Source organism: Truncatella angustata, assembly GCF_020726525.1.
Source record: "Truncatella angustata strain MPI-SDFR-AT-0073 chromosome Unknown BKA67scaffold_15, whole genome shotgun sequence".
NCBI classification, from domain to species: Eukaryota; Fungi; Ascomycota; class Sordariomycetes; order Amphisphaeriales; family Sporocadaceae; genus Truncatella; species Truncatella angustata.
In genome coordinates this window covers 316,874-343,244 of record NW_025763395.1, presented here as the reverse complement: position 1 = coordinate 343,244, position 26,371 = coordinate 316,874, and the positions used below count along the sequence as shown (strand labels likewise).

The following is a 26,371-nucleotide window of genomic DNA, read 5'->3' as shown; positions in this document are numbered from 1 at the left end:
ACGATTATACTATTGGGTTGCACAACCACAAATAATATAATGCAAGGGGGGTTTATGCTAACAGGGTATGCTAGCCGCATGAGAAGACTATAGAGATAGACCTTCAGAATATACTGAGCAAAGAGATTCACAAGTGTAGTCGTCAAAGCGTGAGCTTCACCTATGGGTAAGATAGATGCTTAGATTGATCACTGAAGTAATGACTGTCTATGTAGAGTAGGAAATCCGATCCTTATTATATCCATTCATTCCTTCACTGATGTTGGTTGGATCACCTTGGATCACTGTTGGCTCACCAGTGATCCCCTTTATCTATGTGTGATCCCCTGCATAGATCACCATGGGCTCACGCCAAGGCTAGGTGATCCCGTGATCCTCACGTGACCTTGTCTTGTCAGAGGCCAGCCGTCTGGCACTCTGCCAGCTGTACTTATGTGGGGCCCTGCGGCCTACCTGTAGACCTCGTTCGTAACAGGAAATACCTTAGAATAATTAAGAATAATATTATTAATTTATTAGATTAATAATTACTGGGACGATAAATAGTGGTGGATTTATAATGGCCGTAAAAGTAAATATAACATGAGAGAAGTGTAGTGGCGAAAGCGTTATAAGTAAGTTTCGCCCTAATAGGGAAAAGAGTGTAAGGAATGTAACGATTATATTATCGGGTTACAAAACCACAAATAATATAAAGGCTGGGTTCATGTTAGCAAGATATGCTAGCCGTAAAGAAAAGACTATAAAGATAGACCTTTAAAGTATACTAAGCAGTAGAGATTCACAAGTGTAGTCGTTAAAGCTTAGGGTTTGACGAGCAATGCACGAAACATGGTGTTCGCTAGTTTCGATAGGACTGGTCTGCGTGTGCATCGAGCTTGACTTCGGCTGTGCTTGTGATTGGAAGAATGCCCAAAAGAACCGGATTGTCTCGATGACTGAAGCAAACTATGTCTTGATAACGGGGAATGATGGCCATTGTGGTAGTAGTTAAGCGGGTCGAAAATAAGGATTGGGGCTTTGACGCAGCGCTATCTCTTAGGTTTCTTTCGCACAAACAACGCAATCGCTACTTGATCAATCCATCGCATTGCTGTCCAGCCCAGCCCAGGTGGTGCCTAATCTGGCAGAATCCCAGCACATGTTAGCTCAAGGAATGATCGAAAGCAAGAAATGTATTAAATAAAGACATTGCACATACGATTGGCTGTACCCAGCGATTTGTCCGAATGATGCGAGTTATAGGGGTTTTTATGCCTCTTCTTTTTTTTTTTTTCGGATTTGACATTCAGTAGATCCCACATTTCGATACTATCATGCAGTACTTTTCGCAATCGAATGCAATGCGTTCTGTGTTCAGGAGCCGATTTGGGTAAGGAGGTTTGCGGTCGTCCAGTCCGCGCCCTGCTTGAGGAGCAGCCGGACCACTTCCACGTGTCCGTTGTTTGAAGCACTATTTAACGGCGTCCATCCATTATTATTTGCGACCGTCCAGTCGGCACCTTTCTCAAGAAGTAGCTCGAATACATTGATGTGAGTTCAGAAGGTCCTGAAGGTAAATATAGGAGTGTTGGAACCACGCGTTGGCCGCTGCCATTCCGCAGCACCTCGATCGATGCCTTTCGAGATAACCAGCCATCGATAAGGCTGAACTTGTCTCTGCATATACACCTTTCTGTGGTAGGCATCGGCGGTCACGAGATGCGGGGTTACCGTTTATTGATGAACCGTCGACCTGCATCAATTGCTTACGTCGAGGAATCTTGCTACAATCCTTTTAAAGATCGCGGCTTACGACTTACACAAAGAAACTCATTCAAGCTATTCGCGATAAACCTTTATTGCGAAGACGACTTCGAAAAACTCACAACTTCCTCGGGGCGAACATCTTTGGTACATTTTAGTTCAATCCGTCTTATAGCATCTGTACTTCGTCAAACCAACCCATGGGCTTACAAATGCAATGTGTTCAGACATGTGTACCGATAAACTATTGGTCCAACGCAGTGGTTTTATCTCGAGGTCCGCCATCAGCGCTGGGACAGCCTTATCAAATAGGCAAGCGGGGTCAGCACTGCAATGCTGCTATGGCGATTGTTCACAACCCCACACAGACTTTGTCTGGATGAGTCATAGCTTGGAGATATAAATGCTTTTCACTACTCATGTGAGCAACACGAGATATGTTTGAACACGAGCGTGCACGGATCCTGCAAGAGAGTCACTAGGATCCATGGGCTAGGGTACATCGAGGCCGATTGTACAATCGACGGAGTTAAGGATCATTCAAGTTTGAGTCTCCAAAAAACACAACAGCCATGTTCGACGAATGCAGGCGAAGAGATAACTTACCCTGTTGTCGCCGTGGCACATTAGCTCATGGTAAACTGAAAGATTGGATTGATCGAACGGGCCAGTTCGCTCTGCAACACAATGCGTCAACCGACATCAATGAGAGTAACGTGACGCGTATCCGTCTGTTGATGTGCGAAAGAACGGCATGGCCAAAACTTGGATTTCCTGTGAGTCAAGCGTGTTTCCTCGAATTAGAAAGAGTCTTTGACTTTCCAAAGGCTACCCTGCCCTTGATTTTAGCAATACGGGGCTGGAGCTCTATAACTTGAATTACAACCGACTAGAAAGCGGATCTCAGATACTGGCCTTGATCTGTAGATGGACACACATCCCAGCCAATATGGTCAAGTTTGAGATTCTAGCAAGCTCATTAAAGCCGTTGTTATTAAACTTCCACAAATGTACCAATTGGGCAACTGCGGGTTAGCACTAACGCATTCCTTCATTTCGGGAAATACACTAGCATGCCTCCATGGCTGGAATATTGGCAATAATCGGAATCGTGTAACTGGAGAACCAGTGGCGCTATATACAGAGAAAATATATAGTTTCTTGCAGTCGTTCATTCCAGTATGGAAACACCCACTCCTCTTGTCAACGCTTCTTCTCCAGGAACATCTTTCTCGTTCGAACGAATTTACATGGCAAACATTATCGCCTAGTGTGACACGCATTGAGAAGGAGCTTAGCGTCACGAAGTCCGGCCGCCTTGCTCACACTGAGCTTGCAATTCCAGAGACATTAAAGATAACTTTAGCCGACGAGGAACGTCGGCTCCGGATTACTACCGATGTCGATAGTACATAGACTGATACAATCACACTCATTCAAGTCCAAGAATGGGATTAGCGCTTTGGCGAATTCATTCAGTAAGTCAACCGCGAGCTGAGTAAACATTATAAGGGGGCTCGTATTCCCTTCCCGACCATGAAGGAAGCAGAGTCCATTGTCGAACACTTTTTGCGTAGGGCAATATCGGCAACTGGATACAGTAGAGCAATCAAATCCAGGCTTGAATTATAGCTAAATGTGGTATGTCTCGGGTTTCCTTTTCCAAAGGTAGTGCACTATGCCAAAGTAAATGTCGATGAAAGCCATATAACTTGACGGCTCAAGCTGCAAACGATCTTAACCTTCAAGTCGCAAACGCCTCAGGCCTCGATAGTGCTGCCATGAAAACTCTCGCCTTCGTGACAATACTATTTTTTCCTCCATCTTTCGATGCTGTGAGTTTCGTTTTAGTTACCTGTGGTTCTCTTTTAATCAGATATGTAGTCACTCTTCAGTATGTCGATGTTCGATTGGCAAGCGTCTTCAACCGATGATCCGGCTGGCCACAAGATTATGTCAGCCCGCTTCTGGATTTATTGGATTATCACAGCACCATTTATCGCAACAACCCCTTGGCCTGTTGGCGTGATCAGGGTGCCCAGCGCTTCCCCCGCTTATCCTTCACGGCCTCAGATAACTTCACAACTGCGTCGTCTACGTCTGAAACTGAGCGTTCTTTCAATAGCCATGGCAGGATGATCACTTCCAATCGAATCTCACCTTAGTAGGGCTTCCGTTGGGCAAACACAATCTATGGCTGCGTGAAGCGATCAGGGTATTTACCGGGCAGAGCTGCCAATTAACCTGCTGCAGCGCCAGGACTGGTACGACAGGCTGATTGCAAATGGACTTGTAATACCACTTCTTAATGGCGTCGAATCCGTTAAATAGGCTGTGATAGCTTCTTTAAACAACTACTGCCTGGTAACGACTAGTTCGACTGTATTGGCACGCTAGGATCGACATGATAGTGCGATTGTTACTGCCACGACGAGGCTATCGACCATCTGGTAGATTAGTTGGCTGTTCTTTTGCGATGCATACGTAACGATGATTGAGACCTGTGTTCTTCCGTAGACGTCTGATAATGTATGTTGGTCGGCATCTAGTCGTCTAGGCTGTCAAATATACCATCGAGATCAAGTCTACGATACTTGTGCCTCACGATGTTTTCTTAAATATTATTAGATTGAATCCGGTCTCTTAACTGACAGCCCTAATAACCACCCACCAAGATTCCCTCCATATGTAGATCGAATATCCCCCTCTATTAGGCTGTCATCGTCCGATTCCAAATTTTCAATCCATTCGTGCTCACGAATAGCTCTCTCTGCCACGGGAAATCCGTCAGCGCCTCGGAGCCAAGTGAAAACATTTCTGGTGACCATCTCCGATACTTCATCTTCGAGATCAAGATTTTCATAATTAACGGAAGCGGTAGTGTTCCAACCAGGTGGTTGCCCGGTCTTCAAACGAATGGTCGTCTTAAGCATATCGTTTCCTCCTTGCACAACCGTCCTGCAATCATCGCGATCCCAGGTAAAAGTATAGCATCCTAGGCCATGAACTGCTGAGCATCTAGCGTGTCGACGAACGTCCAGGTCCGTGTCTTCCAAAGCAGTAAAGCCGAATGGTGCAAAAGGAAACAGTGGTGGCAGTGTATGGTCTTGTTCGTGAGAAAGGTACATTAGTCGGCATTCGTCGGCTCGTGAGATCTGATGGGTGACCGTAGATATTTTTGGAATAAGGTCTTGAATAAAAGACACATGCGTCCCAGTCCAGGCAGCAGCGCTAAGATCAACTTTCCACCAGCCTATCCGAGCATCTCGGAGACAGCTCGCTTCAGCACCCGTGATAAAGGCACCGATCCAGAGAAATCCAAGGCCCGGGTCTCTCTTTATGAATGTATTCAAGCGGAGATACATATCGCTAGCCTCCTCGGAGTCGAGGAACGCGAATGAGCCCTGTAACCAAGCCCCGCAGTCATTACAAGCCACGTCTGGCTCGAAGAAGATGCTGTTTAATAGGGCTTTCACCCCTCTCGAATTGCAGCTAAGCGTTAACAGTCGATCTAACTGGCCGGGTTCCCCATTCCAAGCTAGAGTGGCTTGATTTCTCTCTTGTCGAGTTTTTGACTTGTGCGATAGTTGCGGGATAGGTAGTTCGATTCTTCTATTGTCCAGTTTCGCTACTGGAATGAGCAAAGCAGCTGCAAGTGCTTCTTGGCTTTGGTCGGCGACATCATGGAGAGAGCAATACTCCGAAAGATAATGAATGGCAGTGCTGAACGATGCAGGACAACGATGGGTGACGTGTGAATCAGGCTTAACGTTGGCAGAAACGAGGAAAGTCGACCCTAGCTCGATTCTAACGGACCAAGGTGCGTAGAGGAAAAAACCGGTGTTACTTCGGATTGATGCATCCCAACCACTTGCTGATAGAACGGCGGTCCACCACCGAGCAGCATCTTCATCCACGTCCCCTATATCTACCACGATAGAGTTGTTGCCATTGGCTAACCCTCTCAATCCATTGCTGGCATTAAGCCAATCTCCGTGGTTGCTATAATCAGGCGCGCGTGCTCCAGGAATAAGCTCAGCCCATCTTGCCGAAAGTATGTATGCCCATGCAAGCATAAGGACAGCCACATGATTGCTCGTGCTACCGAAACAAGTCGCAAGCTTCATTGCCACATGTGGATTGGAAACGAAGCTAATTGGCGTCACGTAGCTTGAAGCCACCTGGATAACAACATCTTCTTCAAATGTTGAGAGGTCGCATGCCCCTTGGGTAGTTATCCAAGTGGTTTTGCCTCTTGCCGTGATCGTGTTTGAAAAAGATTTGTTGACCGCAAGGCCATCTGGAAAGTATGGGTGGTTGGGAAATGATGAAAAAAGGCTGGTAAGGGGAGTCTGTGGGAGGTCTCTGTCTGCTACTGCGCTCTCCCAAAGTGCAGTCCATGTGCGATATCCTCTCTCATACATCGCCTTGAAGGCCGCCTCGCTCGGACGGACTGCATCTTCCATGAATAATAACAGTTGGTTGCTAATGAGGTCTCGAATCTGCGTGAGCCGAAGTTGGCGATGCGAACAAGGTGGTTATCGCATATATGTGTATTTAGTGCTCAGGTTGTTGCCTCACGTGATTTGATGACCTGGCTCAGCTAAATCGTTTCGTAATTTTCTTCCGGAAGGGCAAATTTAGTGACAGAGACCCCACCAATTATGTCGCTGATACGTTTAGATAGAGGGAGCTAGGCTAATGAGGTCATGTGAAATGAGATAAGATAAGCTGGGAAGATAAACTTAGGCTTTGAGCAAGTAAGAGAATAATTATTACTTTTATATAAAGATAAGATTACCCCGATTTTAAATGATTATATTGATATTTATGGAGGATGCTGTTGCAACCACGGAAATTTATATTATAGGAATGCTGAAGTTCAGAATGACCGTGAGCAAGGACCGTAGAGCTTCAGCTGTTAAATTGATTGTTCATCACAGAGTTATACTATTTAACATGGCAGTTTAGCATGATTGAACAAATACCTAGCCAGCGATAACATGAAATGAGAGACCATCCTCGTAAGCTTGTTAATGTTAGGCGACGAGTAACAAGAAGACAAGCAAGGTGGGTCGGTGTTATTACTAATCAATTAAAAGACATGTCGAATTATAACGGCACTAATATAACTATATCATTTAGGAATACTGAAACTCTACATAATCCAAATCTGTACAGCACACATAGAAGCACATCGTGGACGGTTATCCAACAATGAAAAAAATCGATTATAATAATATTAAAGATTTAAGTCGCGCACAAAAAAAAAGATAAAGTTGTTTCGTGAAGGATTCTAGCGCCGATATTGTAGTCACTTTATAACGAGAAAAGTATGCGTTATTCATGTTTGCCACATTCATTGCCAGGTATCCATGGAAAGTTCTCGCGGAGGGTATATACTTAAATGTTGGTGAAAAAGAAGTGAGGCGAGTTTGAATGAGACATGTAAATCAACCACCTGGTAGGAGTTTATAAGGTACCCACTGCTCATACACCCGCAATATACCACGCCTTGTCAGTCCCCTCCTCCTCAGCATCCGCTGTGGTGAAGCCGTTGCCCCAGTAGCTAAACCTATTTCCCATCAAATACTCCCAGTCGTAGTCCTGAAGCTTGGTTAGCATCTTTATGAAAATACAAACGAATATCACTTTGCTCTCTCTTACCTCCCAGCGTGGGTTCAGCAAGACATCGAAGCAGTGGAGGCGGCTTCCCGGCCACATCATGACGGTATCGCCATTAGGGCCCAACTTGAACCACGAGGTGCACGGCGCGTCCCAGACCGTCTTCTTCATGAATAGGTCACGGTGCTGCCGGAAGTCCGCCATGGCCTCCTTCTTGGGCATCACCGTCTTAATATTTTGAGTCTGGAATTTATGGAGAAACGTAGCAATATTTCGAGTTATGACCTCAATAGCGGGGATGACTGAGCCGTGTCCATAAGGCGCGAAGGGCCCCAGCATCACTATTAGCCGGTGATAGTGGTCAGAGCTCTCTTAATTACAATGCTTACGAGAGGGAAGGAAAAAGGAAGAAAAGGGTGTATACATACTGAAATAGTTGGGGAAATTGTGTGTCATGGTACTCAGGTAAGTGTCGGGCAAGTCCTTGAAAGCATCCCGCAAGTCCACCCCATCCTTCCCGACAATGGGAAACCGGGGCCTAAACGAGGTGTCAAAGCCGGTGCCACAAACGAGGACATCTACCTTGTGCGTTGATCCATCCTCGGAGATGATCCCCTCCTCGGTAATCTCGGCTATCCCCGAGAAGACGACATCGCACTTCTCGCTTGAAATCGCCTCGAGATACCCGTGACCAGGGTTTGGTCTCTACTCCACGTGGTTAAAAAAGATACCAGAACGAGAGAAAGAAAGGAAAAAGAGAAAAAAATAATGGATTCAAAGAGAAAACTCCTAACTTACCCTGCAGCCTACGGGGAACGTATTGGGGATTAGCTTTTCAGCTAGTTCCGGCTTCTTCTTTAACTTCCGTTTCATCTCATTCGTCGCGAACTAAATCTTATCAGCGTGAAATCTTTCACAGGCTCTAGAATGTGATCATCGTTCTTACTTCATAAGCATCCAGTTGCTCCTTTGTGCCTTTGATCATCTGTTTTCATGATTAGTAAAAGGTAGGCCACCCGATCCACGCCGGGTAAGAAGGAATTGCCTCGGACAATCGCAAATGTTGAATTCATCTCCCTCTCAACCGCTTTACGGTACGCTAGGTACTCTTCTGGATTTTGTGCGAAGGTTTTCTTTTGCTCTTCGCTATCTAGCCATCAGTTAGTATCATGTAAGTTCTTGTGAGGGTGAATTGGGCTCACGTACATCGGAAGTTGGAGCCACCCTCGCCAGCGAACTTGGGGGCATATCCCGCCGTGACCCATGTTGGCGAACGCATGAAAGCGACGACTCGTTTGACCTCTTTGGCAAAGCGTTCTATTAGCCTAGTTCGTGGACCAGAAAGGATATCAAACTCATACTGTCATATATTGCGGGTACAACTTGTACAGAGCTGCTGCCATTGCCAACAACCCCAACGACCTTGTCATTCAGATCAATGTTGTCATCCCAAGCGGCCGTGTGAACCTTGTTCTTGAACTTCTCGAGGCCAGGAACTGCTGGCCATTTCCAGTTACTAATGCAGTCAGTAATAGTCGGCACCGAACTAATTGTGCGGTCTCACTCACTTCAATACGCCAGTGGCGTTGATCAGAATGTCGGAATAGTCGAAGAACTCTGAAGCAGGGTCATCGTTGGGTTGGACCTTAACCTTCCACCGATTTTGATCTTGCTCCCACCATGCACCGGTGAGCCGGTGGTTGTACTTGACAGAGGTGTCGAGATTGTGGTGGGCAACCACCTCTTTCAAGTAAGCCAGAGTCTCTTGGGCTGGTGCGTAACTGTTTCCAAGTTTCAACATATTAGCAGAACAGGGCCACCGGGCTCTGGGATGTGGGATCTGGTATATGGGAAGATGGAAACCTACAAACTTGTCCAGTCCGGACTAGGATGCCAGCTGAATTGGTAGTTCACTGCAGGCTACCATCAGAACACAGAAATGGGTCAGCAAGTTGAAATGCAGAGCTTAGGTTCGGTGCATCCATACAATATCGCAAGAACAGCCAGGGTATCTACAGAAGATTCAGAAAGTCAGCACAGCCCACATTATTTCACATAGCACCGTAAGCAGGCTCTCTCACTTATTCTCGAACCATGTTCCTCCCAACTCTGGGTTTTTCTCGTAGAACTGCAACGTGATATTGCTGTTCTTTGTTTGCTTCCCGAGAATGTATGAAAGGTTGATACCGGACATGCCAAAACCAATTACAATGATCTTTATGGGCCGACGATAGCCCAGGAAGGTATTCTGAATGGTATATGGATCAACAGCATCATGACCATTGGTGCTCGGTTGGTCGACATGGGGAGACATTATTTGGGACTTGACTTGAAGAACTGTGGATGATTGTGCAAGTGGGTGAGTCGGGTAGTCGTCGATGCCGCGGATAATCGGATTGGGACCTTGAGAATAAATGGTGATCAGGTGGGAAGGATGAGTACAAGATAAAACTTTTCCTATATTTCGGCCGTCACCGGCCAGGTAGGGTGAGGCTATCAACCAAGTATGCGTGGGGGACAGGGGCTACCCATGTACGTTACACCGCAGTATACATCTGTATCCCTCCGGGGATCTGTAGAAATTTGCTTATGCAAGCCAGCTCAGATCATAAATTTCGGAAGGCCAGGTTCATGTATGTCAGCTTATAACGAGGACTTCGGGCAACTCCGAAACTACAACCCTCCATTTGGAAATCGAAAGACTATAGAATCTTGGGAGTCAATCACACCATTGTGGTCAGCCCATCGTTCTGCTCGTTTAGATTAGCTTGCATATTTGAAACATGCTGTCTGATAAGGAATAACAAAAGACTACACAACTGAGGAGACTTGGCATGCAAGTCGGCAGCTTACATCCTTGGGTTGTGTGGTATATTTGCCGTAATTAGTAATGATACTTAACGTTATCTCCGCATTCTATGAAAGACTAAGAAGGCCATGGTACCGTCCTTCTCTTCGATAAGCACCACCTCGTCCTCTTTTCGGCGCCCGTGTAGCTGTTCAATCCTCAGGAGCAGGACGTTGTCAATCACAGGGGCTGATTTATACACTTGACTCGTAAAGAAGCACTGCTCGTACGATCACCGCGTTACAGAACGCGTCGATATTGAAGAACAAAATGGGTATCCGTTGGTGGTCCAATTTCCTAATAGACCATTGGTGTTGAAGGTTCAGATACAGTCCCTAGTAAACTGATTTGACATTAAACATGGAATAGGTAGGGTATATTTCCTTCCTGGTCTTGTTCGCATATTGGATAGCTCTACATACGTTTTAGATAATTGTACCCTTAATAGTATAGAACTGATTAAAGAAAACACCACCACATACAGAGTTTTAGGTATTTTATTCGTAGCTTAATAATAATGATTCATAGCTCTTCAGCTTCATATTGTTTTACAGGCTTGTTTAGTTAGATGAGACCTTAGAAAGCATGCCATTACGTCACGAACGTCAAGACTCAACAGCTTTGTCAAGATATCCCATAGTAAGTCGCAAAGATCCGAAACAAAAGCAGTATGAATTGAATGCACCTCTTCGATCTCAGCCTATGTTATGCAATGCTTACTTTTTTTTCATTGATACACCTATTTCGGTATCATTGCCACTAAGCTAAGTTCTACTTCAATCCCGCAAAGCCGCTTGCGGTTTTAGCATACTCTGCCCATGTAGTCAATGGGTCCGTTACCAGCTTGTGCGTCTCATCGAGAGGGGCACCGCCATAGTAGCCAAACTCCTCCAAGAGCCGTACGTTCTCATATGTCTCGTCGATCACGAATTCAGGTGTCCCTTGGGATTTCATGAAATCCCGGTACATAGACTCAGTCAACTGGAAGTATTGAGCCGTCTTTCCGGCCTCGGGGAACAACTGCTTGAACTCGTCCACCAGCTCCTGGGCCGTCATGTAGTTTGTCGCGCCCAAGAATCGTTTCCCAAGGAGCTTCTCCCGATTCAAGATTATGGCCTTGACGTACTTTCCTGTATCGGCTACCGAGTACATGGGAATTTGAGACGATGGCGTCATGGGCATACTGAGAGTCCAAGCATTGCTTGGCGGTGACGGCTTGAACATAGCACCTGGGAAATTGCTCATGTAGACACCTGCCATAAAGAAAGTGGCTGGAATGCCCAGCGAGCGGACATACTCTTCAACCTCTGCCTTGCCATCGAAATGGTAGACACATTTGAGTTTGCCGTTCGACACTGCAGCCAATCCCTCGGTCAGAACATGGTTCACAGAAAACGTCGCTTATGGAGATACTCACACTTGGTGACATCATAAAGTGAGCTCCAGATATAATGCTGGACGCCAGCTTCCTGTCAGGTCGTTTAGTGGAGTGAGAGAGCGGGCTGGACGAGAGAACGAACCTTTGCGGCATCGGCCATGTTCTTGCCCTGCTGGATTTCAAGCTTCATATCCATCTTTTCCCAGTAGTTGGTCACAGCAAAGACAGCATACGAGCCCTTTACTGCCTCGACCACAGATGCTTTGTCATCCATATCGGCCTGCAAGCATGGTCAGATCAGATTTTTATTCGGAAACGTAGCAGCACTTACAGCAACAACCTCGACGCCCTGCTCTGCAAGCTTCTTCGCAGAGTCCTTGTTCACATCTCGAGTGACTCCGCGAAGGGTCCACTCGTCCTTGAGCTTAGGATCGGTGAGGAATGTGGAAACAACGCTGCCACCCTGGAGACCAGTGGCTCCGAAAACAGTGAAAATCTTCTTTGATTCAGGCATGATGCTGAAAAGATTTCTGACCGTTAATCAAGGGGCTTCGACTACTAAACTGTGGCAGTCTCAAAGAGAGGGATCAGGATACACTGTAAGGGGAGACCAGGATACAATCGGATTGGTAAGATGAGGATGTTCAAAAGATGTTTGGATGTGTACGTCCCTGTTGATGAGTAAATTTCATACCAACATGTAAGCAGATGATATGACAGCCCACCTTATATCGTCGACAAGGCGTAGGCAGTGGGACGCATAGCACCTTTTCCCTGCCGACTGCGGGGAATGCACAGCTCACTTTTAAGACATACCCATGCATAAGCCTATCTGGCTTGGCAATAACTCGTGAGATCTTCGCTTCAAAAAGCTCACCAAGCATTGCATAAGCCCTGACAAAGCCTGAATCCCTCCGCCGAGGATGGCTAAATGCCGCGCGGGGTGGTGGGGGCTGCAGTAAAAGGATGATCAAGGAGGCTCGGATCTTTCCAAGCGAAAACTGCGCAATTGCGTGACTCTTTCAATCACTGCGAAGAAAATAATATGCAGTCAGCTTCGCATAATGCACATACGGGCGGTAGTGTCAATTAGCAGGCTCGGGCGAAGTATTCACTTGCTTGAATTAAAGACAGCACTAAGATGCCTAGGGGCCTGCTTTCAAATGTGATACACCAGACCGATACGCCGTCTGGTTCATGAAATATGTGCTTCGAGCATCAGTTGCGCTAGGCATTCACTACTGTGTACAAGAAATATGCCAAATCGTAGACACGTCCAGCCCAAAGAGCCCCACGCTGGTGTAGGCATATGTGTTAGGTCTTTCTCGATCCTTGGAATACCCGATGAACGGGATAATGCCATGAAAAACTCCTGTCCTAAAGTCAAAGCCATGGCAGAGCTCATTTATGGTGACAGCGACCCGCTTCAACCCTTGTCACGATACTTAGGAAGTTCAGTTCAGTTACAGGTAGGTAAGCCCCAATCTATAATATTTGAGTATCCTAACTCAGTAATTACCACGGCCCGCATACTCCTTGTGCAAATCACCCAGGTCGCCCTCCACCTTCTTGCCACCGACAACAACCTCCTTGCAGTCCAGAAGGAAAAAGACTATGCGGCTTGGCAAGGTGCCATTTCCATGGATATTCTTCCACTTGTGGCGAGTGGCCCGCTGAACGGAAACATCGCCCGGGCGCAAGATGCGCTTCTCGCCAGAATCAAGAGAGAGCTCAAATAGGCCCTCGACTACAACGCCGTAATCTATAGTCATGGCCCGGTGCCAGGGGGACTCCACGTCCGGTCCGAAGTCAATCATGCGAAGTATTGACCCGCTTGGGTAGTGAAATGGGGGCTGACAAGGTAGTTTTTATTAGTTCATGGAAACAAAGGTGTTCTATCTCTCTATCTAGCTGATAGATAGACAACAGGACGTACCTCTTTTTCGTGGGCTAAGGTGATATCCTTGTTACCGTTGAGGTCAACAGGAGTTTCTTGCGTAGAATAGATGATGTTGGCTACCGCCCGGTTCTCGACCATGAAGCGGTAATGCTCGCCACTGTTGGACTCTAGGAATCGAGACTGGCCATCATCAGTATTTCCGGTGATGTGTCTAACGATCTGGCGCAGTCCTGGTGCTGGGAAACTCTGGACCTCATACTCAGGGTGAGGGGCTGGGGCTGATGCCATCTTGACTTAGACGAGTGAGCTGCTTGATGAGAGTCTTTGAAGGTTTCAGACAAAGTCACGCAGTGTGATGGGAATCTAGGACACGACTTGGAAAGATGATAGAGGAGACTAAGAATACGGTACGGTACGGCCCGACCGTTATTAGTACCTACTCTGCCGCGCAACTTTAGCTTGGTAATCCGTACTCGTACAGAGTGTTCGTGGCTTGCAGATAAGATCCTCGGCACAGATCTTGGCCGTTTCTCTTGCAGATCAGAAGGTGTGCGTCTATAATACAAAGGATTAGTACACTTTTCGGATCTGCAAGAGATCTCACCTGCATATATGGACCGTGCCACTAATGGCCCTTGAATTCTTACCGGCGTACTTCTGAAGTGCGGGGTTATCCAGTATATCTTGATGTAACATGCAGGTGTATACGTATAGCATAAGCCGCATGATGAGAACGTGCAGCAAAAACATGTACAGGCTTCTGACCACCTCCTTCTTTCAATCTCGCTTAGGTAACACTAGCAGCACATCATTGCATTGCTGACATGCATTGCTGACATGCACCACATCTATGCTTGCTGACACGCAAGTTACCTCAGGGCATCAACGTGTTTTGGTGTGCATATACGGCGCGGTTATCTGTTTCTTATCTCCACTTGCCCTACACTCCCAATCTGTTCATTGATGCATATCACATCACCGGCGGCTAGATTCGGCGCTATGGAAACCTAAGTCCGCGTACTGTATAACACACGGTTGATTGCATGCCTTGCGATTTTGCTCGATGCAACAGTAAGCGACATACTGCATGGCACTGCGTAGCAGGGATGATCTGTTGGGGCCAGTAATGTACTCACTCGAGCCTTGACAACTACCTCTGCAGAATTGACGAAGGATTCCGAGCTGGCCGGCATGAGTTGCTGGCAAACAGCTCCGAGATGACGCATAGGTGGTTACACTCTCGCAAGAACATGTGAATGTCCCATATCGGCCTCAGTAAAGGTACAATCCTGCAAGACTCGATGATCCCTCTGCGGCATCCCTGATTCTGGCGATTGCCAACGGCGCCGAAGGTGTTAAGATAAGTGACAATAGATCAGTCTTGCAGACTATGACACAGGGTTCTTTAGCCAGTGCCTATTTGGTCGAGTTCCTATTGTGTTCATATTAATGACGACACCCTGGGTGTGGAGTAAAGACAATTTATGTTGTTATACTTGCCGATTAACTATTTCGTGCTGCAAACAAATACAGCGTAAAGTACTTAGGTCCTTCATTCTTGCCCTCTGAAGCCAGATCGATCTTATCATCCCTATTGTGTTTCTGTGCCTGCCCAATATTTTATCATCCGTCCTGGCATATGCCACTCACTGTCTTGCTCTTTGCTTCTCTCGAATTCAACAACAATACTCAACTTAAAAATGACGACTTCCGGTCCACTGACGGAGTTCCCGGCCCCGGGCCTTCGAACTCCATTTCGTTACATCACTGGCCATAACGAAAAAGGCGATGTGGACTTCTTGCAGGTGAGAGCATTCTCAGATGGCCCCTTGGCTATCTATTTCCCGGTGTTATCATGTCGTGAAGCTCATCGTCGCTGATTCTTCCCTCTCTTCGAACCAGACGGACCACGGCGACCACCTGGCTGTTATGCTGGGCGGTGCTGCGGCCCAGAGCATCATGTATAGCGCTCCGAGCAACCCGATCCAACTGACCGACAACGCGGATCTTAAATTTGCAGCCAAAAATAGGGTATGTCTGAAGCAAATAATCTATCTATCCATACATCCCTACATGCATCCATCCATCCGTCACATACCATGGTGACTTTGGTTGCTCAGTCCAAAATGCTGGCCAACAACTGACAACTCGATAGCCGGCCGTCCACGTCCCCAAGGGAGTCTGCGTGCGGATGATTGACTTCGCGCCGGGCACCGAGTCGAACCTGCACCGCGCGCTGACTCTGGGTGTCGGGACGGTGTGCGAGGGCGAGATCGAGCTGACGCTGAGCGATGACCGGAGCCACAACCGGATCCTGCGCCCGGGAGACGTATGCATCAACCGGTGCGCGATGCACCGCTGGCGCAACACGTCTCCCGACAAGCCGGCGCGCATGCTCTTCGTCATGCTGGACGTGGAGCCCGTCATCGTCAACGACAAGGTCCTCGACTTCGACATGGGGTACCTGATGAAGGAGTATGCCAAGTATGACGAGGGCCCGGGCAAGGAGGCTTAGGAAAGGGTAGCCGGCCATGAGCAGAGACCGTCACCCTTTTTGTGGACCGGTGATTTCTTAAGAGAACTATGTTGTTCATAGATGTTAACTACAGCCTATGTCTCACTTTCCAAATTCTTACTTTGGGTGACTTTTGCTCAGACTCGGAAGTTCTAAGTGTTTTAAGTCTCTAAACCGTCGTCATCGTTGACAATGTTCACATAATGCTTGCAAATCATAATTTGCATCTAGATTAGCCTAACCACGGAGCTGTCAGCGGCCGTGAGTTATAATAAAGCGTATATTATGTGCAATTTACAGTCACCCACACCTGAGGCCTTTGATGGGTGGAAATACTGTACATCTCCATACTCTATCATGTCCATACTGACAGTCTTTGTCCATGCTCTATAATCTTTAAGCCGAGAGTCTTGAAACCTCCATCTCTCTCAAATCCGTCCTGATAACTTACATCTATATAACATTTAATTGTCCAACGCTAGTCTATTCATGTTGCTTGCACGAGGTACTCGAGACATATGTGCCACTGAAACTGCCCAGTCAGAGGCTGGGAGATGAGCTGTATTAGTGGCAGGGCGCTGGCTAGGTCAAAATGCAGCGCTACTTCGTCTGTGTTCCATAGATCTTGCGGCGCTGAAAGAATGATCAGCGATTGCAAAGTTATGCAGGAACATAAAGGTGACCGCTTACACTCAAAGATAGAGACATGATCAATGCAAGGGCTGAAGTAGAGACCATGACTATGAAGACGTTGCGGATTGATAATGTGACTTGCGCTATCACTTGAGCTTGAAGCTCTGGGCCAAGTGATTGGAATTGTGAGCTGTGGATCCCCGTGGTCAAATGTATAGCGTCCTGGGTTGAAATGCCGGGAATAATTTGCTTGATTCCTCTGGAGCCAATGTTCTGAAACAGAGTCCCTCCCAGGCTGAGGATTACGATCTGACCCATTGTTTGTCCTGTAAATATCGGTCAGCGGCCGTAACAGTCAATAATCCGTTATTACTAGATTGCTACACACCGAGAGCCATAAAGCTGATGGCATTGCTGAGTTCAGCGACTGGGACAAGAGCCTGAACGACGGAAAACCCTGCAGTGAAAAATGACCCACATCCGCCCCCGATAAGTACAGTGTATCCGTAGAGACGAGCTTCGGAGGTCGAAGGACTTAGAGTAGCTTTGAACCAGTTAGCAAGAAACTTGTATATGGGACGGGATAGGGGAACACCTAACACATAAGTGAAGAACCGATCAGAATCAAAGCGGTACCGAGAACATACCATGGCATGTAGTAGCCCAATCTGGGCATCAAAGCGCCATTCAGGACTGAGAAGGAAATCATGCCGCCCAGAAATGGTAAAAGTCGGACTCCGGCAATCAAAGGACCGTCGCCCCTGGTGAATTGGAAGATTAATGGGACGTAGTAAAGAGTCGTTACCATGGCCCCGGCGTTTACCAATATCGCAAATTGTAAGATGTCGAGCTCTGTGCGCTTCACCAAATGAATAGGATATAGCCTGTTCTGCGTTGCTACTAAAGGGTGGAAAATGGAGACGGATATGAAGGCGATGAGTAGGACCCCCGATAAGGTCCAGAGAGCAATCTCGGACCCGCTATTGAAGGGGTACACGATACCCCCAAAGGTAAGTGCCATGGAGAAACACGCGGAGCCGGCCAGAAATATGACGATGGCTACCCAATCCTGCGTGAGAAGTTTCTCCTTGTGACTTAACTTGGGGGCGGGGTCGATGTTGGGCAAAAAGAAAATCAAGCCCGGTGCAGTAAGAGCGCCAACACATAGGTTGATATAAAAGCCCCATCGCCATGTGGCATTACTCTGGGCAAATGCACCACCAATGACTGGCCCGACAACACTGCCAACGGACCATATAGCAACAATACCGGAGAGATAAAGGGGACGTTCATGTTGGGATGTGAGGGTAGAAATAAAAGTTATGGCACCCGAATAGCATCCGGCCGCACCGACGCCCTGCAGAACTCGCCCGATAATGAAGGCATCCATGTTGGGCGCTGCTCCACCGAGTGCGCTGCCGGCCTGGAAGAGGATACAGGCCGAAATAAACAGCCATTTCAGATTGAATACGGCGTATGCCCTCCCGCTGTTGGTCGATAGGAGTAAATTAGCGGCTGTGGGCGCTGGGTAAAAGGGGGAGAAAAGAAAGAAAAGGAAGAAGGAAGAAGAGAAAAGACATATAGAAGTATTTCGTACAGCTGCCGACTTACACTGGCAAGATCGCTAACGATCCGAGAAAAACACCTATTCCAATCCATGGCAGCTTCTCCTCCTCGCCAAATGTCTCAATGATAGACGGCTGAATATTGGCGACCTGAGGCTAGTGAGAAGGGAATCAAAATTTTATGAGTGTCCTGCTGGTACTTACGACGGTGGCCTCAAGGGCATAGAATAAAACGGTGGAAAGGAGCGAGGAGTATACGAGAAACCACTGTCTCAGTCAGCTTCGCATCATATTGCTACCGTCTCAAGACTTGACAAACCTTGAAGCCACGAATCGTCCTCACTGTGTCGTGGTCTTCGGACGGCTTCACGCTCGGGTTGGATGCATGTGCGGTGTCCGTTCCGGCATCGGGCAGAGTCTCGGTCGGCCCAGCATCGTCATTCCCAGTACTGTCAGCAGCCGATGATTGCTTTTCGCTCGACTCAACGTCGGAATTAGAGGGCGCGCTGATAGCGGGCATCTTGGGGTCTTGTGGGGAGATAGCGTTGAGAGTGAAAGATCAGATCAGACTGGAACAGGAGGCAGAAGATGCAAAGGTGGGCGTTGCGGAAGACATGCCAAACGGTATATTATGCTGGTGGCTGTTTGGTTGCCGGCTGACCACACTGCTTAGCCACCGACAGACTGCGACTCTGTATGCCACTTTTGGCAGCACCGCACTGACCTTTCCAAGTCTGAGTTTGGGTTAATCGACAGGATTATTAATTCCACTGTGCATTTGTAATGTACTGGTGTTTTATTCATTGGTAATCGCGTCGATGTTTATTTTAACCTCGACCCCGGACTGAAAAGAACCTTCCTTTAGGACTAGAAGTGACGAAGCAGGCATATGTCACAGGTGAGACAGTGGCTGGGAATGAATAAAAAATGTCAATAACAAAAGATGTCGTCAGCTACATGTACAGCTACAGTGAAGGGACACGGAATGACGGATGGTGCAGTACAACCTGAGAACCCCTACCGGGAAATGGCAGGTGGACCAATCAAACTAGCATCCCTTACTAGTATCCCTCGCTAGCATTCCCGGGCCGTATGCAAGTGCAGGGGAGAGCAAGAATTTTGGCAGGTGGGGCAGAAGACTAAGGCACTGATCTACGACAATGACGGGGTAGAACCTTGGGGGTCGCAGGGGCATGAATTATCATCATGTGAGGGGATCAGGCCAACATTCGTAACTAGAGGTATCGGACATTTCACTACATGGCAATCTACAATGTCGGGTAACACATATATGCAGGTGTAACTTCCAGTGATGTTTGCGGCAACTATTCCGTAATCATCTGCTGACAAACCTCAATTTCCCCAGCAACCATACAAGGCAAGCCAGTACAGGTTGGGAAAAACCACAAAGTCCCCACGTCGAGCCCCAACGTATAGGGTAGACATTCTTTCTATCTGCTACGCTGGCAAGTTACAACTCTTTTCCAATCCGAACCATCGCATACTCAAGTCCTACACAGTCAATCCTCGGTTCGAGATCCATTCGTTCCATCAGAATGGCCACCTACGTCGTCACCGGAGTTTCCAGAGGCATTGGTGTAAGTTCCCTATTGCATTCTTCCAACGTCTGATGAGTTATATCCCATGAGCCCTCTCCGATGCTAATTGTTCGTCTTAAACAGTACGGCTTCCTTACCTTCCTGACCAAAGATCCGAACAACACCGTCATTGGAATCGTCCGAGACAAGGCTGGTACCCTCAAGAAGATATCCGAAGACCCGGAGTTGAAGGGACGGTCTAACTTCCACATTGTGGAGGGCGACCTAGCCAGCTATGACTCTTTGAAGGTAGGACGACAGCACCATGGGCTGGTGGACCCGCTGTCAGCCAAAACAAAGCCGACTAACGGATCTTTATAGAAAGCTGCCGCTGAAACCGCCAGCATCACCGGCGGAAGCATCGACTACCTTATTTCCAACGCAGGTTACATCCCGCTTTTCGATGCGTTTGACCCTATCGACTATCTGTAAGTGTGCTCCTTCGCGTCAGACACGGCCTGAAACTGACCTGGCAATACCATAAGGGTTTCCAATAAGCCCAAGGAGACGGAGGAGGAGCTGAAGAAGGTGTTGAACACCAACGTCATCGGACAAATCCAGCTCTTCAGCCTGTTCATTCCCCAGATTCTCAAGGGCAAGGCCAAGAAGGTCGTCACCCTGACGTCTGGTCTAGCGGATCTGGACTTCACCAACCAATTCGACGTCTTTACCGGCTCCCTATACTCCATCAGCAAGGCCGCCATGAACATGGCCGTCGCCAAGTTCAGTGCTCAGTACAAAGAGGACGGCATCCATTTCATAAGCATCTGTCCGGGACTTGTCGATACCGGCCTCTACAAGGACTGTGAGTGATATACTGACCACTCCCATGTTTAGTCCAAATATCTGACAATTTTTCTTCCACATAGCATCCGAAGAGGATCTTGCGAAGCTAGGCGTGTTGATGGGCAAGTTTGCGAAGTACAAGCCTGACTTCTCCGGCCCAGTCACCACGGAAACCTCGGTTCAAGATGTGAAGAGGGTCTGGGAGACGACCAGCATCGAAAATGGAGACGGCGGCGCCTTCCTGTCGCAGTACGGCAACAAGACATGGCTCTAACGAGTTGACGAACTTGACATGGTTTAACATCCATATATTCTGACGTCTGCATGTTTTGAGGTCTAAGGACTATTCAGATAGCTCAATTCCATACTTCGTTGCTCTTCTAGACTTGGAGATATTGGTGTCCTTCGTATGTGACGTCTGCCTAACTATATTCTCTCTCCGAAATGTCAAATAAAGTACTGATGATCATGCGTACTTATCATTTGATGATGCTTACAGTATGATAGTAGCAAAATCATCAATCGTCGTCGCACTAATAGACGAGTGGGCACATGTCTCGTGAAAAACTATGGCGCATGCCGAACTCGACGCGCATCCCCTCCGTTGCACCATATCATGCAGGACCAAGAATGATATCTCGTTAGGCTAATAGCATCAAAAGCGTACCGGTCGGAGAAAGACTATGTAGCATGAATAGACGGCGGAGATTCTCCGAGTTACCGCCGGGACAAACAATTGTTCGGCTCCGCTGCCCGCCCCGCTCCTCCTCTATGTTTATTATTAGAGCTACAGTTCGGGCTACACTACATAACAGCTGCCAACCACCCCGCTAGTATTTTAACGCCGCCTTTGAAAATGGAGTGATCACAGTTTTAGGTTCAGTTTAATCGCTGACCAGTCCTGAGCGCCAGGCCTGATTGCATTACACGTCTGTTGAGTTGGAATTGGTAATAGCAGACAGACAAGAGCTCGGCGGGCCGGCTGCCAGCTAGTGTAGCGCGACTTAGTGATTGAATAAACAAAGCAAGCACTGAGAATAATTCTCACCTTAATTCATTATATGACGTGATATTTTGACACGAGTGCTTATTATAAGTGAAAAATGTATTTATTTTACTTGAGTAGTTTATCTCATAAAGTTATATCAAGTAAATGTGTCTCTAGCTAGTAACTTACCCTAGAATCCAACCGAGGGGTCAGCTCGACGGGGGCAACTTCTTTTCCCCCGCATAACTACCACAAAACGGTATCCGACGCTCACTCGGTGATGATTGGGTTGTAAAACCGGAAGCTGTTGTTCGGGTCATACTTGGCCTTCAGCGCGCGCAGCCTCTCCAAGCGCCAGGGCTCGTACCCGTAGATGGACTCGAGCGTCTGGTACTCGACCCCGACGGCGTAGTTGAGGTACGTCGCGGGCTTGCGCGTGGGCTGTCCCTCGACCCACAGGTCCCAGACGTCCTTGGCCCATTTTGCGGCCGGTTCCACCAGGTTGTCCGCCCCCTCGGGGATCGCGCTCAGCATGAAGCTATTACGGCATGCGTTAGTATATTGAAGGATCTCCTCATCTAGGAGAACGTGTGGACCCCGAAGATGTCGACTATTAAACGGGGAGGACTTACGATAGATGATACTCATCCCGGTGGGGGTACGCGCTGACGGCAGAATCAATGGCCTGTACCCCCGCAGTGGCATAACCCTCGTAGTAGAGACGGGCCGCCGGTGAGAGCTCGGGGTACTCGGCAATTCTTTCGTTGAAGAGGTTGTAGATCTTGCGTTCCGTCGTTATGTTCCAGGTCTGGGTCATCATGGTGGAGATGACGTATGATCCAGAGCCACAGGACGAGGCTGCGGTGTCTTGCGGATAAATGATGTCGGGGTAGGGGACGTCGCCCTGCGTCTCTGAGAGAGCGCCGATCTCGTTGAACGGTTGCAGAATCGCCTCGGCTTCGTCCGAAGGACCCGCGTAGGCGAATGTCCACCAGAGGATGGCCTGTCTCCATATTAGATTCCATACCTTGGTGGGCTCTTGGACTATAATGGTGGACGGGAGAAGTAACACACCTGGTCTGCGTCGAGGGTTCGGTTAATATAGATCTGCCCAAAGCTTACCCCAAGTTTGGGGGGCGCGTTGCCAAAGTCTGAGATCTTGTTCAACTCCTCAAATACCGTCTCGAGCTTATCTTGGCTCCAGAAGTAGTTGTGGTAGTGCCAAGTGGATATCTGCTTTGGGTAAATCTTGAGCTTAAGGCTGGTCACAACACCGAAATTGTGGCCGGCACCTCTCATGGCCCAGTATAGATCCGCATGGCTCTTATTATTCACAGCGATTTCGGAGCCATCAGCCAAGACGACATTGAGGTGGATTATGTTGTCGCTGACCATGCCGTATTGGCCCTCGTAACGTCCATGGCCACCACCCAGACCGGCTCCTGCAACGCCGACACACTCACTGGATCCGGTAGCTACCATTCCGTTAGTTGCCTGTATAAAATCAAGGGTTTTCTCTCATGTCGCAACACATAGAGGTACTCACTCGCCACATAGCCTGCGTCCCAAAGTCCCCCCATGATGTCATGGTTATACGCTCCGCCCTGGAGTGTAGCAGACTTCCCATCCGGATTAATGGTGAACGCTCTGAGTTGTTTCATGTCGATCTGTACACCCTTAAACTTTCCTAGAGTGGTAGTGAAGCCATGGCCAGTGTTAACTACTAGAAAGTCGAGGCCATTGTGATTGGCGTATCTGACCTGTTGATTTGCTTGTTAGCAGAGAGTGGCTCGGTCCGCTGGAAGGCGAATATGTCACCACCTACAATCTTCGCAATGTCTGACTCCCTTGCCGGCTGCACCACTACCTCAATTTCAGGGGGAGCCAAGGTGTTCCATCTATGAGTCACATTGGGGAACGAGGCGTCTGAGGGGGAGAGAATGATCGAGTTTTTAGACAGAGATGCACCTAGCTCACGTTGAATGGTGTAAGTTGACACCTCACGACGCGTGACGGGATGGTTCTGGAAATAGCTGGGCACATGATCAAAGAGGAGGGGAGAACCAGCCACGAGGGCCTCGAGCAGCGCGAGGCCGCACAGCACACGGTGAGAGAGCACGCGCATCTTTGTTGCAGTAAAACGTGATTTGCAGGAAGCGTCCTCAACGGTGACTGTCTATCCAATGCTTCTTGCAAACTAGACTCATCTCCAGTATTTATAACCCGGTTCTTCTGCCTACGCCGCGTGGTTTTGGTCATATCTCCGCCCACCGGAAGGCACTTGTAGGATCAACCGCTTGCTCATCTGTTAAACTCCCTATGAGGTAAGCAACCATAGGTCGGGAAACATGGTAAGGTATGATCCGAGCTAAATTACGAAATGATCCTGGGCGACGCCACGTTCAACTAGATCACGGTGTGGGGGGTTTGGAGGGAGGGGTGTAGAGTGAGCTAGCTCAGCTTATGCTCATGGTCAGCACGGAGGGATCGATATCCCTGTAGGTGTAGAATCAGACCGGAGCTAGTGGGAGTCCAGATCTCAAGTGGTACCATCTTGCAGGAGCATCAGCTGACTAGACTTTAACGCGGTCCTCTCTTTCGGCTGACTCATAATTGATTTTTCGGCATTTGTGCTATCTAGTAAACAGTGCTAATCCAGTACCAATAAACGAGCTTTGAAGCTTGTCCGATCACTCCGAAAGCTGCTCGTCCTTCCAAATCAAACCTTCTGGAACTGTCTTCCACTGACCCTGTTCATCAAGCAATCTCGACGCTTCTCTCCATTCTTCCTGGACGGCCTGGGCTTTGTAGGCACTCCTGGGAGCTATATTCGCCGGAAATGGCTTGGGAAGCATCATTATGCCTTCTGCCAAGTCGTTCATATCCGGAATGATTTCTTGGGGGGATGGAGTATCAGTGTTCATGGCCCTTTGGAAGTCAAATGCCCAGAGCAGGCGAGAGATCGCCAAGAACAGTGAACGATCCGCAATATGCATGCCTTGACATCTGCGTCTGCCTGCCCCGAACACGAAGTGGTCTCGCTGGGTGGGATCCGGGTTATTTGCTGCATCGATAGATGTCTGGTGGTCGTCTATATAACGCATGGGATCAAATTGTCGGGCAGAACCATGCCTGGTGGGGTCATTGTGTACAGCCCTATTCATGCGATAGAGAGAACCCCACAAGATTAGCTTGATATTCATGAAAGAATAGTCACTGTGTTACACAGACTGCCGAACGAACAAAGCTTACCAGACATTAAGTATAACTGTTGCGCCTTTAGGGATGTGATAGCCCAGATATGTATCATCTTGAGTAACGGCGTGTGGTACACCCATCATAAACCCGGGCATCCAACGCAACGCTTCTTTGGCGCAAGCCCGGATGTATGGTAAGTCGGGTACGTCGTTCAGATCGGGCAACCGGTTTCCACAAACGCGATCGAGCTCGATTTGGGCCGTCTTCGCAACCTCGGGAAATATAACCATTGCCTGGACGAATCCTACCAAAATAGCAGCTGTTGTTTCGGATCCAGCTTGTAATACCGAACCGCTGATATATGCGGCGAGGTCATCGGAAAATCCTTCGTTCTTCTGCATCTTGACGAGGTCTACACACACGCAGGGCTATAGACATTCCATTTTTAGCTTCGAAACTCGGCTGAATCGACGACTGGGTAATCGTTTCGTACCTTGGCCGTGCCATCATGTAGCCCTTGTCTAGTACTTAGGTAGTGCCGTCGAAATAGTGCCAGCTCCTTTTCATGTATTTTTCTACCCTCACTTTTGATGGGAAGGACCTGGTCTGGCAGCCGTCTCAAAATGGGGATCAGGTCCAAAAGCGCAGCAGTCTATGTGATAACTATCGTTAGCGCCCCGATCCGAACAAGCAAAGAACAACATTTCTACCCACCCGTGACCCAATCAACTCGGAGCTCCGGTCGAATATCTGTGAACAACGTTAACTGCAATCGTCATATAAGGGTTTTTTGATAGGTTCAAGTACACTGAAGGCCTCCTGAAACCGTTCGTCCTGTATGCTCGTGACACGAAAGCCGAACGTCATCTGAGTAGTCAACGAAGCCGTATAGCGACGCAAATGGTCGATGAAATCACCGGGGTTCTCCAAAAAGCCAAGTAGCATGGCCTTATTTTCGAGGTCTTGATATGGAACGTATGTTCGTGCTGCCGTCACACCAAGAATTCGGTGGACAAACTTCCGGGCCATTTTCCAAACTCCATTATTCGGCTGCGGCATGGTGGTTAATCCCGCTGTTTACGTACGCGCTTGTGCATACATACCATGAACAAGACTCGCAGGCCGCCGCTGAGAATATCTTGCCCGATATAGGACTCGGGTCTCGATGAATAGATGGCGCCGCGCTTATCTACTAGATCCTTGATCGCCTGGTCCGAGTTGAGGACAATCATGACTTTGGTCCCCAGCATGAGTGAGTAAATCGGCCCATACTCTCGAGCCCATTTTTCAAATTGTAGGTGGCGCTTCTCTCTCGGTATTTGGTGCAGATTGCCGATAAGAGGGAGGGTCGGGGGACCCGGTGGGTAGTTTTTCGGTCGACGACCAATTTTATTGAGGCTCCAGAGTACAACCAGCAAGACCAATAGACATGCACTCATAAAGGAAAGCATGTCGACGATTTGGGATGAGTTGAGCTGTCGCAAGGCTGAAGTATCGGGTTGGAGGACATAGACTCTCGTAACAAGGGAACTGTAACACTATAGAGGGGAAATTTTGTCTTGGTTGTTCTTGGTTTATAACCTTTACTATA

General features: G+C 48.1%; 10 protein-coding genes across 10 annotated transcripts; 3 read left to right on the top strand and 7 right to left on the bottom strand.

Moving 5' to 3' along the window:
- Positions 1 to 2,153: 2,153 nt before the first annotated feature.
- On the top strand, positions 2,154 to 2,661 carry BKA67DRAFT_145219 (uncharacterized protein). The gene has a single exon (XM_046095080.1). It carries the CDS (start codon positions 2,319 to 2,321, stop codon positions 2,622 to 2,624), a length of 306 nt encoding a protein of 101 aa, XP_045950891.1. The 5' UTR covers positions 2,154 to 2,318; the 3' UTR covers positions 2,625 to 2,661.
- A 1,709-nt stretch (positions 2,662 to 4,370) lies between these two features.
- BKA67DRAFT_652076 (uncharacterized protein) lies at positions 4,371 to 6,371 on the bottom strand (the record flags this gene model as incomplete). The annotated part of the gene is made up of 1 exon (XM_046106098.1): positions 4,371 to 6,371. Exon 1 carries the CDS (start codon positions 6,210 to 6,212, stop codon positions 4,371 to 4,373), a length of 1,842 nt encoding a protein of 613 aa, XP_045950890.1. The 5' UTR covers positions 6,213 to 6,371.
- An 865-nt stretch (positions 6,372 to 7,236) lies between these two features.
- Positions 7,237 to 9,685, bottom strand: BKA67DRAFT_596401 (uncharacterized protein; the record flags this gene model as incomplete). Its single annotated transcript, XM_046105296.1, has 12 exons — positions 7,237 to 7,353; positions 7,414 to 7,712; positions 7,800 to 8,076; positions 8,170 to 8,259; positions 8,318 to 8,356; positions 8,424 to 8,521; positions 8,578 to 8,673; positions 8,733 to 8,887; positions 8,940 to 9,152; positions 9,239 to 9,291; positions 9,359 to 9,383; positions 9,453 to 9,685. The coding sequence occupies 12 exons, from the start codon at positions 9,683 to 9,685 to the stop codon at positions 7,237 to 7,239; spliced, it is 1,695 nt and encodes a 564-aa protein (XP_045950889.1).
- Positions 9,686 to 10,933: 1,248 nt separating this feature from the next.
- Positions 10,934 to 12,322, bottom strand: BKA67DRAFT_652074 (NmrA-like family protein). Its single transcript, XM_046106097.1, has 4 exons — positions 11,929 to 12,322; positions 11,740 to 11,877; positions 11,637 to 11,688; positions 10,934 to 11,574 (listed from the first exon to the last, which is right to left on the bottom strand). Exons 1-4 carry the CDS (start codon positions 12,109 to 12,111, stop codon positions 10,991 to 10,993), a joined length of 957 nt encoding a protein of 318 aa, XP_045950888.1. The 5' UTR covers positions 12,112 to 12,322; the 3' UTR covers positions 10,934 to 10,990.
- Positions 12,323 to 13,105: 783 nt separating this feature from the next.
- On the bottom strand, positions 13,106 to 14,006 carry BKA67DRAFT_671740 (cupin domain-containing protein; the record flags this gene model as incomplete). The annotated part of the gene is made up of 3 exons (XM_046108701.1): positions 13,938 to 14,006; positions 13,534 to 13,785; positions 13,106 to 13,450 (listed from the first exon to the last, which is right to left on the bottom strand). The coding sequence occupies exons 2-3, from the start codon at positions 13,783 to 13,785 to the stop codon at positions 13,106 to 13,108; spliced, it is 597 nt and encodes a 198-aa protein (XP_045950887.1). The 5' UTR covers positions 13,938 to 14,006.
- A 1,037-nt stretch (positions 14,007 to 15,043) lies between these two features.
- BKA67DRAFT_633474 (cupin domain-containing protein) lies at positions 15,044 to 16,012 on the top strand (the record flags this gene model as incomplete). The annotated part of the gene is made up of 3 exons (XM_046105621.1): positions 15,044 to 15,302; positions 15,400 to 15,528; positions 15,653 to 16,012. The coding sequence occupies exons 1-3, from the start codon at positions 15,198 to 15,200 to the stop codon at positions 16,010 to 16,012; spliced, it is 594 nt and encodes a 197-aa protein (XP_045950886.1). The 5' UTR covers positions 15,044 to 15,197.
- A 266-nt stretch (positions 16,013 to 16,278) lies between these two features.
- Positions 16,279 to 19,086, bottom strand: BKA67DRAFT_588956 (major facilitator superfamily domain-containing protein). The gene is made up of 7 exons (XM_046104411.1): positions 18,530 to 19,086; positions 18,415 to 18,477; positions 18,257 to 18,360; positions 17,246 to 18,132; positions 17,034 to 17,189; positions 16,703 to 16,971; positions 16,279 to 16,645 (listed from the first exon to the last, which is right to left on the bottom strand). Exons 1-7 carry the CDS (start codon positions 18,728 to 18,730, stop codon positions 16,613 to 16,615), a joined length of 1,713 nt encoding a protein of 570 aa, XP_045950885.1. The 5' UTR covers positions 18,731 to 19,086; the 3' UTR covers positions 16,279 to 16,612.
- Positions 19,087 to 19,454: 368 nt separating this feature from the next.
- Positions 19,455 to 20,996, top strand: BKA67DRAFT_588952 (uncharacterized protein). The gene is made up of 5 exons (XM_046104410.1): positions 19,455 to 19,808; positions 19,893 to 20,057; positions 20,130 to 20,236; positions 20,294 to 20,613; positions 20,678 to 20,996. The coding sequence occupies exons 1-5, from the start codon at positions 19,767 to 19,769 to the stop codon at positions 20,866 to 20,868; spliced, it is 825 nt and encodes a 274-aa protein (XP_045950884.1). The 5' UTR covers positions 19,455 to 19,766; the 3' UTR covers positions 20,869 to 20,996.
- Positions 20,997 to 21,852: 856 nt separating this feature from the next.
- BKA67DRAFT_528734 (uncharacterized protein) lies at positions 21,853 to 23,707 on the bottom strand (the record flags this gene model as incomplete). The annotated part of the gene is made up of 5 exons (XM_046098979.1): positions 21,853 to 22,120; positions 22,215 to 22,585; positions 22,657 to 22,989; positions 23,115 to 23,342; positions 23,408 to 23,707. 5 exons carry the CDS (start codon positions 23,705 to 23,707, stop codon positions 21,853 to 21,855), a joined length of 1,500 nt encoding a protein of 499 aa, XP_045950883.1.
- A 442-nt stretch (positions 23,708 to 24,149) lies between these two features.
- Positions 24,150 to 26,219, bottom strand: BKA67DRAFT_633464 (cytochrome P450; the record flags this gene model as incomplete). The annotated part of the gene is made up of 6 exons (XM_046105620.1): positions 24,150 to 24,738; positions 24,835 to 25,208; positions 25,274 to 25,432; positions 25,495 to 25,530; positions 25,588 to 25,830; positions 25,884 to 26,219. 6 exons carry the CDS (start codon positions 26,217 to 26,219, stop codon positions 24,273 to 24,275), a joined length of 1,614 nt encoding a protein of 537 aa, XP_045950882.1. The 3' UTR covers positions 24,150 to 24,272.
- Between the last annotated feature and the right edge of the window lie 152 nt (positions 26,220 to 26,371).

Excerpts from the sequence above, each read along its gene's own strand:
- BKA67DRAFT_145219 (XM_046095080.1), top strand. The coding sequence starts at position 2,319 with ATGTTCGACGAATGCAGGCGAAGAGATAACTTACCCTGTTGTCGCCGT.
- BKA67DRAFT_652074 (XM_046106097.1), bottom strand. The coding sequence starts at position 12,111 with ATGCCTGAATCAAAGAAGATTTTCACTGTTTTCGGAGCCACTGGTCTC. Across the intron at positions 11,689-11,739 it reads ACATGGCCGATGCCGCAAAG|GAAGCTGGCGTCCAGCATTA; the intron begins GTTCGTTCTCTC and ends ACGACCTGACAG. Across the intron at positions 11,575-11,636 it reads ACTTTATGATGTCACCAAGT|TGTCGAACGGCAAACTCAAA; the intron begins GTGAGTATCTCC and ends GATTGGCTGCAG.
- BKA67DRAFT_588956 (XM_046104411.1), bottom strand. The coding sequence starts at position 18,730 with ATGCCCGCTATCAGCGCGCCCTCTAATTCCGACGTTGAGTCGAGCGAA. Across the intron at positions 18,133-18,256 it reads TCGTTAGCGATCTTGCCAGT|CGGGAGGGCATACGCCGTAT; the intron begins GTAAGTCGGCAG and ends ATCGACCAACAG. Across the intron at positions 17,190-17,245 it reads GATCGGTTCTTCACTTATGT|CTACTCTAAGTCCTTCGACC; the intron begins GTTAGGTGTTCC and ends ACTGGTTCAAAG.
- BKA67DRAFT_588952 (XM_046104410.1), top strand. The coding sequence starts at position 19,767 with ATGGCCACCTACGTCGTCACCGGAGTTTCCAGAGGCATTGGT. Across the intron at positions 20,058-20,129 it reads CCAGCTATGACTCTTTGAAG|AAAGCTGCCGCTGAAACCGC; the intron begins GTAGGACGACAG and ends GGATCTTTATAG. Across the intron at positions 20,237-20,293 it reads TTTGACCCTATCGACTATCT|GGTTTCCAATAAGCCCAAGG; the intron begins GTAAGTGTGCTC and ends CAATACCATAAG.